The sequence below is a fragment of the Drosophila serrata genome, unplaced genomic scaffold (assembly GCF_035046125.1).
Source record: "Drosophila serrata isolate PLE 108 unplaced genomic scaffold, ASM3504612v1 contig_217, whole genome shotgun sequence".
Lineage (NCBI taxonomy): Eukaryota > Metazoa > Arthropoda > Insecta > Diptera > Drosophilidae > Drosophila > Drosophila serrata.
The window spans coordinates 601,598-618,414 of NW_028257115.1; the positions used below are offsets into that span (position 1 = coordinate 601,598).

Below are 16,817 nucleotides of genomic sequence, written 5' to 3' on the forward strand. Positions count from 1 at the left end.
AGGACAACCACAGAACTGAGTTTCATTTATTTTTTACCCTTTTTTCGAAAAATGAGTGGTAATTGGGTGAGAAGAGCAGAAGGCGCGAATTTTGTATTGTTTTTGCGGTTGCAAATGATGAGTGAGCCCTTTTTTGCTTTTATCTGAGGCTTCAGATCAAGATAACGACATAAAATCAAACAAATTTATAAAGAAGAGATAAAAACGTATATACAAGAACTTCACAACTTAAATGGTTTAAGGATAATGTGAAATATATAAATAAAACTTTAGGAGTTAACAAGAAAGGCAAATATCTTCGGGAAATATTATATACCCTTCCTTGAATTATAGTATAGGAAATCTTCTTTCAATCATTCTTTGAACCAACATTTATCGATATTTTTTAAAATGACAAATTTTTCCACAAATCAAATTTTAAAAATCTCATAACTTAGCCAAAAAAGCATTAATTTCAATTCGGAAACCTTTCCCAAGCCAGTTTTTAGTAGGTTAATAAATCTGCATACTCAATTTAAATTTGAATAAAATAATAATCTAATTTTTGACAATTGAAAATCCCTAAAAAAAAAATTGTGAAAAATTCATACAAATTTATTTGCTTTTAAAAATGGCTAGATCGATTCGGCTCTTCATGTTGATCAAGAATATAATAATTAAGCTTTTGACTGAAATCAGAGTACTTTTATTTTGCTAAGAAAGTAATATTTATAGTTCATTTAGAAACTCGAAACATAATGCCACTTTAGATGTTATTTTATTTTATTTTCTTTCAAATTTTCCCTGCACTCTGCCTCATTGCTCAGCACATTAACACCTTTGCCAATGCCAGAGATCCTGAACCTCCTCCTTTTTTTTGCTCGTCAACTTTGCGCACAACTTAAATTAACCAAATTTAACGCATCGCAAATTTTAGCACTTCTTCCACAACCTACTCTTTTTTTTACTCTTTTTTTTCTCCTGCATTTTCCGCAGTCATCGTGGGCACTCGTGGGTTAAATAGTAGGAGGCGCGGAAAGCTGGCAAAGGCAGGTAAAAAAGGCGCAAGCCAAGCTGAAAATTGCTTAATCCTGCTGACAAGACAGACTAGCACTAAAAAGGGGAATTAAATGTCCGACGGATGGGGGGGGGAGGGGGTGGAGGAAGGGAGAACGGGAACACGCCGGAAGGGCTAAGGATTCCCCCAGGCCCCAAACCATCTTTATGGATGCTTTGGAAAAGGCCGCCGGAACCGAAATGAAATGCACTACGAGAAAAGTTCGTAGACTTATTTACAATTAATTAAATTTATAAAAAATTATCAGAGGATAGCATGATGAGAGCATGATGTTAGAAGTAAATTATATTCAAAATATAATATTGAATTTATCATTCAAAATATATATAATAATAATTTCCCCGAAAATATCCTGGTGCTTTTAAAATATTATTTAAAAAGACATAAATTAATAGCTATATGTCTATTAGCTATGTAAAAGTCTCATTTGCTTTTCGGAGAAACTATTCAGTTAATTCTTAAGATTAATTAGTGCCTGCCGTGCTCTCTGGAAAATATTTCAAATAAAATTGTATAGATGAAAATAACCTTCTGACTAAAAATCACAGAATCCTTTAAGGAACGGAGCAGCATGAAATTCAGGCACCTGAATCCTTAGCTTGCCACATGCTGAATGGGGCATGCATGCCTAATATCATTCCTTTTACAAATAGAATTACTCAAGTGAAGCAAATTTCGATTGTAATATTACTAAAATTACTCTGCCAACTATGAACTATAGGGACCCTAGTTTGGCATGTATTTAAATATAAAAAAATGATAATATATATATTTAAAGAATTTTAAAATATCTGTATATATAAAACAACACAAAAACCTTTTCTTAGATTTTGTCTGAGTTTTTAAAAAGGGTTCTGACTGACTGTGGATTTCTGCTGACAGTGGGCGTTGCTGCGCATAATTATGCAAGCAGGGGGAAAAAAAAGGGAATAAGGCAATAAAGCCATGAATCATCAACTGCAAGGCAGCGACTCCACTCCTTTGGCCTAAGCTCTGTGTCCTGGGGACTAGCTGAGAGAAAATGTTGACGGATCGTAACATTGGTTATTTGTGGCCTTGAGCAACAAATGCGGTAATTGAGTTTCGTGTTTTATGAGCCGCGAGACTAGGACCTTAGCTTTATTATCCGCTAGAAATGTTTTGTGCTTAAAAGATTCGCACTGATCGTATAATTAGTATTGATGAAGCGGCGGCGAAGGCGGCGGTGGTCCTTAAAAAACCTTTAGCAAAAGCCCTGTTTAATTGAATAGTTTTCCGTGGACCCTCAAGTGCTGGGCCGTAAATCACTCTCCATTATGGAACGCGTCTAAAGAGGGTTTATTGTCGTCCCCCATTTATTAGGGTCTGAGAAACCGGCCAGCAATATTATTCATTGAATATTAAGTGTAAGCCATAAATGAAGAGCCATTGCGTTAATATACTCTTCTATAAGTAAGTTCCTTCCCAGAGAAACCTCATGCAAATTACGCTTACGTTCCATGACCACGACTTGGACCAAACCCAAACCCATAAGGTAATTATTAACAATTCGCACCATGGCCAGTTCCTCGTCATCATCATGACTTCATGGCCATTGTCTTATCGTCTTGGAAAAATCACATGAGCGCGAACACATCATAAATGTCAAGCTGGCGAGAATTATGACACATGCAGGGCATGAAGGGAGTATCCAGGAGGAGGAGGAAAGCTAGGTTTTTCCTCCATCAAGCTTATAAAGTCGTTTTGGGATCGAGTCGAGAGGGATCCGGGATAGGGATCGAGATCGGGAACGGGAACGGGAACAGGAACGGGGTCGCACCATATCTGAACTCAAGATTTCGTGGTCCGTGACCATTTGGAAATGTGATAATTGCGAGCAGAAAACGGCTGCATAGGCAAGCTGTCAGGCTAAACACTGGGAGAAATTATGGGTTTTGTTTTAAAAAAATACTTGGTTAAGTAGGGAGTAAGTATAGAGCTTGTATAGAAAATAAATAAATATTTATTTGCTAAAATAATGCAATTTATTTCTTAATAAGATTATTTATAATGAAACTAATTTTCGAAAGAAAATGTATATCCTAGGAAGATACTTTTCAATATTTCGTAATTAATTATTATATAATAAATATTTATTAGTAGGATTTTTAAAACCCTTTAACCTTTAAAACCCATTAGTTTATTTTGGTGTTCCATTAAGACTAAATTTGTTGTTTTTAGATTTTAAAATATTTTTGAACAACTCTTTAGGGGTTTTATGAATTCTATAGATTTCTTTGACACCTTCATTATAATAATTTTATTTAATTCTGTCAATTACAAATCCTGTCTAATAATTCAATACAAAAATAAAATATACTTCATTACTCTATTGTTTATATATATTTCTAATGACTTTTTCTGAGCTTGCTTACTCATAGGATCAAATATCCTATCACACAGTATATTATTCCCAATTTTTCGAGTGCCCCCAGTCAGGGAGCTGTAATGAGGCTTGGAGGTGACTTGACTTGGAGCTCACTGGGTTCTCTACTATATGTATTTATATATAAATATATACTCCTTCAGTAAAAAACATTTCCAGCTTTCTGACATCAAACTGCAGCTGGGCTTGGCCTGCAAGTTCTTTTATTTTTTTGGGCTGGGCCTCCGCCTCTGCCACCTCTTATCTGCGGCAGCTACTGTTGCACATTTCGCATTTAATGTGACAATGTTCCGGACTGTATCGGACTTCTGTTTAATTTCCAAAGCACTGAGCAAGTTCACACTCTTAATTGGATTTGAAAGTGCCAGTTGACACCTTTTTTCTTGCTGCTCCTGCTCTCACCTGACAACTGATTAGGCCCGGTTCCTGCGAAAGGGGGTTAAGCCCATAAAGGTGAAGCTTCTCCAAGAGATCGGCTAATGAGCCTTGGAAGCCATGGAAGATAATGCCTGGGAACCAAGATCAGATGCTAAGGTTGGGATTAGCAAAGTGCTAAGGAAATCATTGTGACTCTCTAACTGAAATTTACCTTATTTATTTAATTAAAATAATAAGCATTCTTTAACACATTTTTAGTCCTGTTTTGTTATAGAACCTTTCTGCATTTTAATTAAAAAATCAGCATGTTATTACCCAACAGCTAATTATTGTTGAAAATTAATGACAAAAAACCACAAAGCACCAAAAAGCTGAAACCACAAAATGCAGCTAAATATCTAATGGATGTGATTGCTTTTAAATGGCATTTAATTTGACAGTTGATGGAAAAGGGAAGCTATATACTCAGCTTAATGAAGCTGATGCTCTATAAATAGGATAATATACAACAAAAAATAATGATGGACAGATGGAAAAGCTGGAAAATGAGTGACGGCATAAAGGTTCCTTATTCTTCTGTTAATATAAGTCAGGTTGCAACTCTATAAAAATATAAAAAGGAAAAATCCAAACAAATAACCAGGTCAACAATTGATTCTGCGCTGCTATTTGAAAAGCAAACAAAAAGGGTTTCCCTCAAACTGGAAATCAAAGCAAATAAGACTCCAAAATAGAGAGGGAAAAGATAAATCCTTTAGCAGGATGAAAAACAAATCGAATGAATGAACACAATACTGCTGGCAAAACATCAGTTTACACTGGATTCAATTTCGATTTGGATTTGGATTTGGATTTGGATTTCCCAATAGCCGCGAACACTTTTCTCATTGTTCAAGCACAGGCAGTCATGGCAAATAAAAACAGTTGAAAAAGCCGCAAAATTCGCAAAACAATAAAATTAGCAACAAAAATCTAATCAAAGGACCCCGAGGCGCCAATGACAACCAGCAACAACGCAGGACAGCATGTAATTACACAAGGAAAACTCAGCGGAAAAGCGGAAAAACAACAGTAACAACACAACATGAAGCGAAAACAAAACGAAAAACCAAACTGCAGCGAAATTGAAAATTAATTTCAAATTAATTTCGAATTCACACAAAGGCAATAAATTTTGCACAACATTTCGTGACACAAACACACAGCAAAAACATGTTTAAATTGAAACTGGGAGGAAAATTCAGGGGTTTTCCCAGGGTGTTGATTGTATAGTTAATAAAATACAAAAAAGAGCGGGGAAAACTATAGAGAATAGTACCCAAAACTAACAAATAATTAATCTATTTGATGATATATTTATTAGGATAATTATGGAAGTATATATAAAAAATATACCATAAATATTCGAGGAATGTATTTGTTTTGAATCAGCTTTAAAAATTAAATATATAATAAAAGGTATATCAAGGGTTTTGTTTATTTATTTAGTTAGTTAAAGAATCTTTCAAGGAAACCCCATAAAATAAGGGATATAATCAGGTTTCTTTCTTATATAGAAAATCTAACATAATCCACAAAAAAGCCTTGTAATTATATAGAAACAAAATAAAGATTTAAATAAATCTTAAAAAAATATTTCTATAGAAGAAATAGACATGAATATACTCATTATTTTATGGTATTTATAAAAAGATTAGTTTTGGCTAACACAATTCACAAAAACTCCTTGAAATTAAATATAAATAAAATATCTAAACATTTTTTTAACCTTCCTAAAAACCTAGTAATATATTCATTCATAAATCCACAAAATATGGATAAACTCTCAAAACAATATTTATTTATTTTCCCAATGAACTCCGCCCACACTTCCACTTCCTTTTTAACCAATTTGCAAATATAACGACAGACTGGACAGACAGACACATGGGACAGATAGTGTCAGCACCATGTTCCATGAATGTTCATTAGGAGTCTAACTTCCAGGGGGGTTTTCTTTTATTTTTATTTTTTTGAGGGCGCCCAGAAGCAATTATTCCAGAGAACTGCAGCTGAGGTGCCGCTGTCAGTCAAAGTCCTGATTCAGAGCCAAAAGTCTGGCTCAAAAATCAATCCCATTCCCCAAAGGGGCAATTCGATTGAAAAGCGTGTCCGAGATTGAATCGACATCGATCGACCTCACATAGTGGTTTGTATTTATATTTGATTTTTCGTTTTTCCTTATTTTTGGGAAACCCAATTATTTACAATCTCGATAAGGGCCAGCGACCATATGGTAAAGTCATATAAACGCAGACAAAAACCTGCCAAACAGATAAGGCCATATCCCCCATCGAACGAGGTCTTATCAATGCAGTTGTCTAGGAATTACTACGAAAAAAACACACACACTATAATTACGGAACTCATTGCGGCGTAAAAATATAATATTATATTTTTTATGGCTCAAGTTAACCATAAAATAAAGTAAAGCAAACATTATTTTTGTGCAGCTTTAATTGCAAATTTTCTGCGACCACATAAAATAATGACATAGAGCAGTCACAGAAAAAGGAAATAATAATCATATTTTTTACATATAACCATGGATATTTTATGGAAAAAATTCTTATTTGTTAAGAGTTTTTATCGTGCTGCAAGTGAAAACAACACAGAAAAGCAATGAAGTTGTACCATGGGTAAGGCCCATTTCAAAAAATAATAACAACAAAACTGATTGGTTACAATGGGAATGTAGGTAAATAATTTATGAGATAATAGATAAAAAGGGAAATATAATTACCAAAAAAAAATTAAAATTTAAAGAGATTTCTTTAATAAATAATGAGATTCTATGTTCTTTTTATCTGTATCAACAACTATTATTTATGTTCATAGGAAACATATTTGTATTATATTAATCATTTGCATTTAATTAAAGAAGAAGAACACCTTAAATTCCTTCCTATAATTTAACAAATTTTGTAAATTTTCTGTTAAATATATTTTCTGAAACTTTAATGGGTTTTATCACTAGAATTTAATCTGCTCCACTGTTCCCCTTGCAATATGCAAATGGGTTGCTGCTTGTCCTGGCAAATTTCATTATTATTTCACACCCAGAAAAGAGGATCTGAAACCCACAGAGAGTCCTTCCAATCCTGGGGAGTAACCCATTTCCACCCAGCAAACGCATTTTGGTATGTAAATATTTTTGGCACGTGCTCTGGGATTCGGGAAAAACTATAGGAAAGGTGGGGAGAATTTCCAGGAAAAACTGATGCCAATATTTGCTGCCTTTTTGTTATTTTTGTTATTTAATTAAAACATTTCCACAATATTTTATACAGGCTGCAGTTGGACGAGCAACCTTTTTTAAGGCCTTTGCCCAAAAAAAATATTAAATGCAAATTTGTTTCGTTTTTATAAGTAAAGAGTCACCAAATCTCTTTCAGATTAAATATTAAGGGCAAGTTGATGTTAAATATTATTTTTATAAATTTTAAGGGATTAATTTTGTGATTTTGTTTGTTTTAAAAAATTTTAAATGTACAAGTATGAACTGCATTTAAATATTTACAATTAACTGAATTTAACCCCAAAAGCCTTTGGCTAAGATCAGTATTAAATTTGTAAGAAAATCTGTATCAAACCCTCTACAATTTACTTTCTTATAAATTTTAAATACATTTTCTAATGCTAAAGATAACTTCCTCATAAATTTTAAATACATTTTTCTAATTCTAAAAGATAAATAAAGATAACCAACTAATGGCAAACCCTTCACTTCCCACATTCTCCATCACAATTAACTTTTAATCTAATTAAACATCATCCCGTAACAAATTGAAAGATAAACTCAATTTACATAGCATAATCTCAACTATAAAAATAAAAAAACAAAATACCCTTAACTAAAAGTAAATAAAACCAGATATATTCCCACACACACACTTATGGTGGAAGGGTGCCATTAAAAGCCGCCGTAACGAAAACTAAAAACCCAAAAAAAAACTGAACAAACAAAACTTTTGGCCATAAAGTCCATTAGTGGCCGTTTTGCATACGCAATGGGCTCAAAAGTGGGCGTGGATTGTGCTAGTGGGCGTGGACTGTGGGCGTGACCGGAGGCTAGAGAGGAAGCTCAAAAATTGCGGTCAATGTGACAAGTTGCCAGAAGGGGGGTTCCCCGGGAATCGTGGCTGTAAAACTCATTTGGTGGCTGATAATTGCGTGCGTCGTTGGTTTTTGGGGAGACTGTCAAAAAATCCAAAACCAAGTAAACATTGGGGAGAGAGAGGGGGAGGACGGGAAAGGATGGATGGATTTGGCCACCGCCAAAAGCGAAAAGTCGTAAATCCCACGACATGCAACTTGGTATTTTGGCCAAACTGCAACTGGCCAAAAAATAGTTTGCCAGAAGTTTTGCTTTTGGGCGAACAGGATAAAAGTCCTGGCGTAAAATATAGTTTGTTAACTTTTATATAAGTTTAAAAATATTTAAAAATTGTAAGAGGATAATTTAATATAAAAAAATATGGGAAGGAAGGAAGAAAGACTCTCTTTTAACCAGAATTATACATTCAATTGTAAAAATATATTTAATTGTTATGTAATAATTGTTTAAGAACTTTTTAATATTTAAATATAAAAAAATATGGGAAATTTAAGGGTCTCTTTAAACCAGAATAAAATATTTAATATGTAATGCTTTTGTAAGAGTTTGTTTAGAAATTGTTTAAGAACTCCCTAAAATATAAATATAAAGAAATATGGGAAATTAAAGGGAAATATAGATTTAAAATTTAAGAATTTCCTAAGAGTTTGTCTATAATTTAAGAACTCCCTAATATTTAAATATGAAAAACTATGAGAAGTTAAAGGGTCTCTTTTAACCAAAATGCTTTCCTCAGAGTTTGTTTATAATTTTTTGTAAAGAACTTTATATTTAAATATGAAGAAATATAGAAAAATAAGGGAGATTCTAATGGTCAGAAATACATAAGTAATCTCTTTTCTTATGAAACAATTTTATATTTATAGTTTAAAATTACCTTTGAAGGTATATTTAAGTTGTCATACCCATGTTTCCTTATAAACTCTTTCAAATAATGAGCATAAATGTTGTTTTTTAAAAAAATAAATAAAAATATAAATAGATAAAGGTACAAATATATATAAATATATATAAATTTAATTTCCTGACTCCCAAAATCCTCCCAAAAAATCTATTAAGCCATCCCTACTCCACCCTCCAAGCATTCACACAGAAAACTCCCCAGAAATAAATTACTTTGGACTCACCTGATTCATCTTCTCTGTTGGGCGGCAACGTTGTCACCTCCTCCACGGGAGCCATCGTCGTTTCCTTTGATCCATTGGCTACCGGAACCTCATCACCTGCATCATCATCATCATCTCCATCTCCATCATCATCATTCTTGTCATCGTCATCGTCCTCGTCCTCGTCGGTTTGGTGATGGCTGATGATGGGAATGCCGTTGACAACCTCGATGACACTTTGCACCGAGTCCATCGATGATGTGGCAGATACCAAAATTGGTGTCGTTATGGGCGTGGTGGTCACCGACGAGGATGACGAACCGCTGAGCAGATCCTTTTGCTGCTCCTGCTGTCGCTTGCCCCCATCATCGGGCAGCTGGTGACTCTCGAATTGCAGGTCATCTGGTGGCATTTCCACCACAGGACTTGTTGCCGCAACTTTTTCTGCCACATTGGGTAAATCCTCGCTGGCCAGGTTGATAATTGGCTGCTCCACGCCCACAATTATACGCTCCAGGGGTTTGGGCAGCTGTGAGCTCTCCAGGCTGCTGCGCCTCTGACTGGGCGTGGGCTTAGCTCCGCCAGAGACGGAACCTGAGCCGGAGCCGGAGCCGGAGCTGGAGCTGAGCTGAGCTGATACATCACTTCTCTTGCTGGGCACTGGCGGTGGTGCCGTCTTGGGTTTGGTCAAATTAGCTGGCATTTTGGGTTTATTTGTGGGCACTGGTGGCTTGGGCTTGGGCTTAGGCACGGGCTTAACCTTCTCTGGGGGTTGGATGATCTTTTTATGCAGCACATAGCCTAGGTCTTCTTCCAGGGGCGGTGAGATGATCTCTACTTGTACGGGAGTTTCCTTCTTTGTGGAAACTTTGAGTACTTCTTTGGATACCTTGACTTCCTCGGTGGACATCTTGTGACTTGTTGTTGTCCCGGTTATTTGGGTTGATCCTTCCTTGATCACTTTTTGCTCTTTGTGAACTATCTTGGCCTCTTGGTGGGAGACTGTCTTGACACCATTCTCCAAGGCTTCCTTGAGTTCCTGATTAGAGGTAATCTCCTCCTTGACTTGCTCTTGGGAGACCTCCTTGACTTCCTTCTTTTCGACTGTGATATCTTCTTTCACTTCTTGCTGTGGTGGAGGTACTTCTTCCTCCTTGACTTGCTCTTGGGTAGGTTTAACCTCTTCAAGAAGTTCTATGATTTCTTGGCTTGTAGAATCCTTCTTCTCTTTCTGGGACTTATCCTTATTTTCATCTTGTTCAAAGGCACTCAAATCGAAGCCTTGATCATCGTCATTCATCTCGGATCTGTACAGCTTCTCCGCCTCCTTTTTCACCTTCTGATAGCTCTCGATTAGCTTTTGTGCCTCCTGCTCTAGACGTCGCTCCTCGTCGGTTTTTTTGAGTAACTTGGCACCCTTCTTGCCGGCCACATCCTTGCTCTGCTCCAGTTTCCTGGTGACTTGCTTCTCCCCATCATTGGTCACCGTCAATGTCTCGCTCAGCTCCCGCTCGAAGGTGGGTTGCTCATCCAAATCTAGTTCCTGGGGAGTTCCATTAAGGATCTGTTGTGCCTCCAGATAGGACTCCTTTTCGCTGGTCTCGCACTCTGTGTAGGTGGTCAGACCCTGGCTCTGGCTCAGCTGCTTGCCACGCTCGGATAGGGTCAGGGTACCGCGCTCGATACTCTGGTTATCCTGCGGACACTCCAGCCGCTCCCTCAGACTCGACTCCTGGCTGATCGTGGCGGTCAACGGCTGCTCCTGCATCTCCTGCTCGTCACCAAGGTCGAGCAGGTTGTCGTTGCTGCTGATCTTCTTGAACCGGGCACTGCTTGACTTTGAGTTGGCACTGGTCACCAGCTGCTCCTCACCGGTAATCGAATCCTTTGTCCTCAGTTCGCTGAGTGTTTGCTGTTCGCTCAAGACACGTCGCTCCTCGTGAACGGTGGTCGTGATGGGTGATTCCCCAGACTTGTCATCCCTTTCCTCATACGGCTGCAGCTTGAAGGCTATATCAGGCAGAAGAGTTGAGGAACTGCTGCTAGATGAGCTGCTCGAAGAGCTTGTCTTGGTGGTGGTCACTCGTTTGGAAGTGGTAGTCGTGGTGGTGGATGACGAAGTTCGTTGGCTCTTCACTGTGGAGCTGCTGTGATTCTCCTCCACTTTAGTTTCCCTTGCGTCATGCTCGGCAATCTTATCGTCGGTCAGCTGGGTCACTTGGCCAGCATTAACCTCCATTTTGGGCAACTTCTTCGACTGCTCCTCTGCTTTGACAAGACTTCTGGATAAAAAACGGAAAGAAAAGCAAAGTAAGCCCGGTTAATTACAAATTACGACTTTTCTTATCAGTATATGAGATATGTTAATTGATTTGCTGCCTTCACACCTGCAGACAGGTTCGATCATTTACCGAACCTTCACCGAACGTTACCAAAATCACACTGATGATGGCTCTAATTTTCCATTTTTGCCATATTACTATATTCCTATACACCTTATCGGTTTAGTAGTTATCGCTGTGTTAGTAAACACACCGGCATTTTGTCTTATCAAAGTGTTTTTTTGTTTTTTATTTGCTTCGTTTTCATCGTTGATTTTATTTTGTTTAGAGGGGTTACCCTACCCCGCCTATCCCACTTACCCCCGTCAATTGTTTTTGACATTCGTTTTGTGCAATGGGTTTTTGCGAAATAGTTGTTTTGTGGGCTAAAAAGTACTCTATAATGACTTGTTAAAGAGTGTGTGTTTGTAAAGAGGTATAGAAAAGGTTTATGAAATGGTAAATAACCTCAAGGACTAGTTATTTCTTTGGGGGATTTCCCTTTACTAAACTTCAATACATACTTTAGTTAAAGGTAGTCTTTAAAAACCCTAATAAGTAACCCATAACTATACATAAGCTTTGTATTTTAGGTTGATTATTAGAAAGAATTTGGCAAAATTAATGATGAATAAACCGGAAGGTAGGTAATATTTCATATTAATACTAAATAAATTTATATAACTAATATTTTTAATAAAATATATGATTAAAACCTTGAAAAACTCTACCACAATCCTACCAACCTATAATAGTTAATAATAGTTCCTCAAGTATTATATATGTAAACTCTCTAATCTTATCCCTCAAAAGTGACATCAGTGCTAATCGAAAGACACCCATTACTCACCCATTGGTCAGGGATTGTGGTTCCAAAGAGGAGAACTCCTCCTCAACTTCACCAATGGTTGGCAGCATATTGGAGTGCCAGAACATGTTGAAATAAGCCTCCGAGGGTCCCGGTCCATTGATTAACTCCGGTGGTCCCAGCTTCTCACCATCCTCGCAAACATATTCCCTGTTTGCCGCATCCAGGTCGTCCTCCTCATCCTCATCCTCGCCACTGCTGGAGCTGGAGTAGCAAGTGGTGTTCTGATTGTCATCCGCAATTTTCATGCACTTGCCAACGACCAGGGGAGGTGGAGATTCCCTTGAAAGATCCGCAGCCTCGGCAGCAGCGGCTGCTAGCAGAGCTGTGATGCTATTGTGGGTCTTGAGTGAATCGGTATCCTTGTCCTTCTCCTGGTGATTGGTGTTGTGCACCAAATCGAACAGACTGGGCAGCTTATCCTCTTCCAGGGCCTTGTTCTCATACGTCTGAATCTTGAAGCGTATCTCGCGATTACTTGTGGGGGATGGAGTTCCCACTGGAGTGGATCTAGGCGTGGGAGGACTCTGCCGGAAGGTCTGCATGCTCAGCTTGGGCTGCTGCTGCGGTGGAGTGGTTGGCAGAGCCTGCAGTTTGGGTATCTGCGTCTTTTGCAGCGACTGTACCCGCTCTGGTGGCTTGGGCTTGGGTCCTTTGGGGGATCTTCCACTGTTCCCGCTGCTATTACTGCCATTCGAACTGATGCTCTCCAGGGAATTGGAACTCTTGCCGTTGCCATTGAGCAGGACGGGAATAAAGGTGCGCTCCGGAGCCTCAGCAGAGTTGGCTCTTTGCAGTGGAGGCCTGGGGCTTGCCTCCTTGGACTTGCTTCGATATAGATTCAGTTTCAGATCCGTTTCGGATTTCTGCTTTTGCAGGAGCCGCGGGATGCTCGAGGTTCCATTTAACGGAGGCGACATTGGCTTGGAAACCGCCTTTTGTGTTGGTGTTGTGACTATGGGTATGCGCGACTTGACCGTTGGGGATGAGGACTCCTTTTTCGGTGGCTGTAGATGCAACTTAATCTCGCCCTCTGTCTTGGCCCTCGAAAAGTTGGCCTTGGGTATTTTGGTGGCACTGGAGGGCGAGTCCTTCAATCCCTCATTTGGGGGTGTCCTCGGGGAGTCCAACTTTTCATTGGTGGGCGTCTTGGGTTCCTCAGCGGAAGGGGAAGGAGGCACTCGTGGTGGCGCCACCTCAATGGGCAGCTTGCTGGGCGTAGGAATCTTTCGGGGCGTTGGTATAATGGATCGCTTCTTGGGCTCCACGGTGGCCACCAACTGGACTCTGGGCTTTGGCGTAGGCGTAGTCTCTGGGCTCTTTAACACCACATTCTCGTAGACATTCACCTTCTCCGTCTTGAACTCGACATTTTCGTAGTTGTTTCCAGGAATTAGCAGCTTGGGGTGTCCCATGGGCTGTTCCAAGGGCAGAAATTCCTGTTCCAGGAGAGTGAAAGGCTGCAGGACCTTGGCCAGCTCATGGCCATTGAGGCTGCTGTCCGAGGAGTAGTTGGAGCCCATGGAGAACTTGTCAATGACTGTGGAAATGGTGCTGGCAGTGTCATCTGACTCCGAACCGGCCTTAATGGACTCGGTGAGCAGATTGATGTAGTACTCTGCATCCGGTGGCGGTGTCAATGGCTTCTCCACGGCCAGCAGCTGGGCCGGATTCTCCTTGGAGTTCTGTCGCCTCACCAGTTTCCTTGGCGGCACTGGCGGCGGCGGCGGTGGCTGGGCATTGAGTGTGATTGACAGCTGCTCCAGCTGCTGCTGGGACTCCTCCTCGCTGGGCGGCTTCTGGCCATGCCCGTTGCGCACCACCAACTGGATGGCCACATTGTCCTTCAGTCCGCGCACGCAGTCAATGCGAGTCATTTCCCTCACATCGCGGCCATCGATCCGCACGATCTCATCGCCCTCGCGCAAGTTGCCCCAACTGGTGGCCACTTTGGAAGCGGGACTATCGGCGGCGCAGGACTGAATGTACAGTTTCTGGACAAGCTCTGTGCTGCGCGTGCCACCCTGGAACTTCAAACCGAAACCCAGACGCTCACCTGGCAGCCGAAACACTGTAACATCCTCCACCTGATCCTCCTTGATTTGGATGCAAGAGCTGTCGCCCGCCTGCGCCTCCGCCTGCTCCTGCTCCTCCTGGCGACGCTGCTGCAGCAACTCCATCTCGTTGATGGTCAGGACTGTGATAAAGGAGGAATCCTCCGCGACAGAAGATTGGCGTTTGACTAGCTTTTTCAGGCGATCCTTCGATGACGATGTAGGATCATCGACCTCAACAACCGTTATGTAGTTATCGTTATCATTATCATTATCGGTGGCTGTCTTGGCTGTCGGTGTGCCGTTGGCCTGAGTTGCTGAGGCCATTATTCAGGTTTTAAGTTAGAAACTGCAAAGGTAAATAAATAAAATATTAATGCAAAATTCAAGTAAAATTTTAATAATTTTATAATAATTAAAAATATACGGCTTAAGTGGGTAAACCATTATATGCATTTTTAATGGTTGGCGATCTGGCTAACATCGCTTAAGCTGTAGTGTGTCTTTACTTTAACATCCATGTTAAAATGTAGGTATGAGCAAGGTTTCGAACCAAAATCTAGATTGTAAGAGTTGTGTAAGGTAGATCAGTTGAATATAAGATACATGTAAAATTTTATTTGTACTTAAAAAAACAAAAGATGTCGCAAGTGTATTATGTAGAAAATAAAACGTAAGTTGGTTATTTATTAAATAAAATAATAATTAAATTGTATACAAAATAATTAAATGCGTAAAAAATTATATAAATGGCTAGCTTAACTTTATAATATTCTTTTTGCTATGTGTCGGTTTTAAGCTTGTAACTTATAAACATTTAAAGGGAAATAGCAAAACTTTAACAATTTAAAAAACTTATCAAAATATTGACAAAAGCTGGTTTATTTTAGTAATCTATAAATTTTTCACACCTCGGATATTAATAAATTAAAATTTATCATTTTTAAATTTTAAAGTCGGTGTTTGATGGAAATATTTATTTTAAGCTCTTTTTCCAGTTATTGTTTTAAATTTAAACTATTATACAGTCACTACATTTTTCATTTAAAAAGCAGCTTAAATTCTTGTCAAATTTATGTATTTAAGCAAGTTCCCAAAAACCTTTAATTCAAACTTTAAGCCGCAATCACAACTCGCCGCCATAATTCTTCCTGCTTCCTGCTTTTTGCTTTCTCTCCTTTGCTCACTCATCTAACTAATGGCTTGCAGAATCGTGCTTTTCTTTTTTCTTTTTTATTTTGTAATTTTTTTTCGACTCTCTTTTTCCTTAGCTGCCATGTTCCACTGTCAACATAGTTGCAGCAAAAATTTTTATTTATGCACTTTGTAGCGCCAAAATTCTCCGGCGGCACCTGTCAGTCAACACTTGGGGTATAGCACAAACAGTTAGAGAGAACCCCGCCAGAGGGCCAGGACAGGGAGAAGCAAACAAAGCAATAGAATCCGGCGGACATGGAAGAAGGGGCAGAAGGAGCAGCAGAGGGTTGTAGATGGACAGCGGCGGCTGACTGGCAGGCGCTGGACAGGCACACACACAGGAAAAAACAGGGGAAAATTGAGGAGGAAATTCAGGAGACCTAAATACCTTTGAAATATTCCTTAAAAATTAATTCAAAAAATGTCTTTCAGTACAATTTAGAATTTTCTTATTTAATATAAATTAAAATATTTATCTGCCTAAATAAATTACTAAAAGATATGCACCATATTTCCCAGTGTTGAAGCAATACAAAAAAATGACCAAATGGGGCCCTGAGAAACGCCAAGTTGGGCGCTGGAAAAGATCGGGCAGAGAGGAACCGGAGTCGGATGCCATGAAATGGGATGCAATGGGATGGGGGCATGGCAGACGAATGCCAGTCAAAGTCGCTGCTGACTGACACAGTTTGCCATTTTCGAGGAGGAAGCTGTTTGACCAGCGGAAAAAAATGAAACACAGCCTTCCCACCCCCGGGGGGAAAAGGGAACCAAGCCGGGCCAATTGGTAAGTGCTTGCTGTCTAATTGAAGTCAAGTGCGTTACTTTGAGCTACTTTCATCCAACGGATACCAAATCCAATTCACACAAAGCCTAGCGCGAAACCAACTTTGACATTATGCAGCGCAAATTGTGTGCAATTTTCCAGTACCTCACGGAAAAAAAAACTCGGCCCAATCAGGGCCTGCCAGCCCGGCCAAAAACTGTCTGCCACATTGTCTAAAGGTAACAATTTATTTAATGAAACTGATTTCAGATTTGTGATGTTCCAGGCCAGGCCAGGCACAAACTCGACTCGTTTTTGCTCCATGCAATCCCGGTCCAGTTCTGGTTCCTGCTCCCGTCGTCATTGGTAATTACCGGGCACACACACACCGACTGGCCAAAACAACAGTTATAGCCACATAAAAAAATTATAAAAAAAAAGTTTGAAATAAAAAGAGGAGAATAAAATACGCGATAAGTAAGGACAGTCACAGAGAAGAGTCCAAAAAAA

The 16,817-nt window shown here is 39.2% G+C and overlaps 1 protein-coding gene across 5 annotated transcripts in view; it reads right to left on the reverse strand.

Moving 5' to 3' along the window:
- The window catches only part of bbg (PDZ domain-containing protein big bang), a 120,301-nt gene extending 105,608 nt beyond the window's left edge, over positions 1-14,693 (reverse strand). For 2 of the 5 annotated variants that reach the window (XM_086829507.1, XM_020954100.2), the window contains exons 1-2: positions 12,273-14,693; positions 9,123-11,383 (exon numbers count right to left, since the gene is read on the reverse strand). In XM_086829507.1, the coding sequence (XP_086685633.1) occupies positions 9,123-11,383; positions 12,273-14,671 (4,660 nt within the window). In that variant the 5' untranslated portion in view covers positions 14,672-14,693. Of the gene's footprint in view, positions 1-9,122; positions 11,384-11,488; positions 11,540-12,272 lie in introns of those variants that run through there. The other 3 variants (XM_086829506.1, XM_086829508.1, XM_020954101.2) reach the window with 3 other exon arrangements.
- Positions 14,694-16,817: the final 2,124 nt, after the last annotated feature.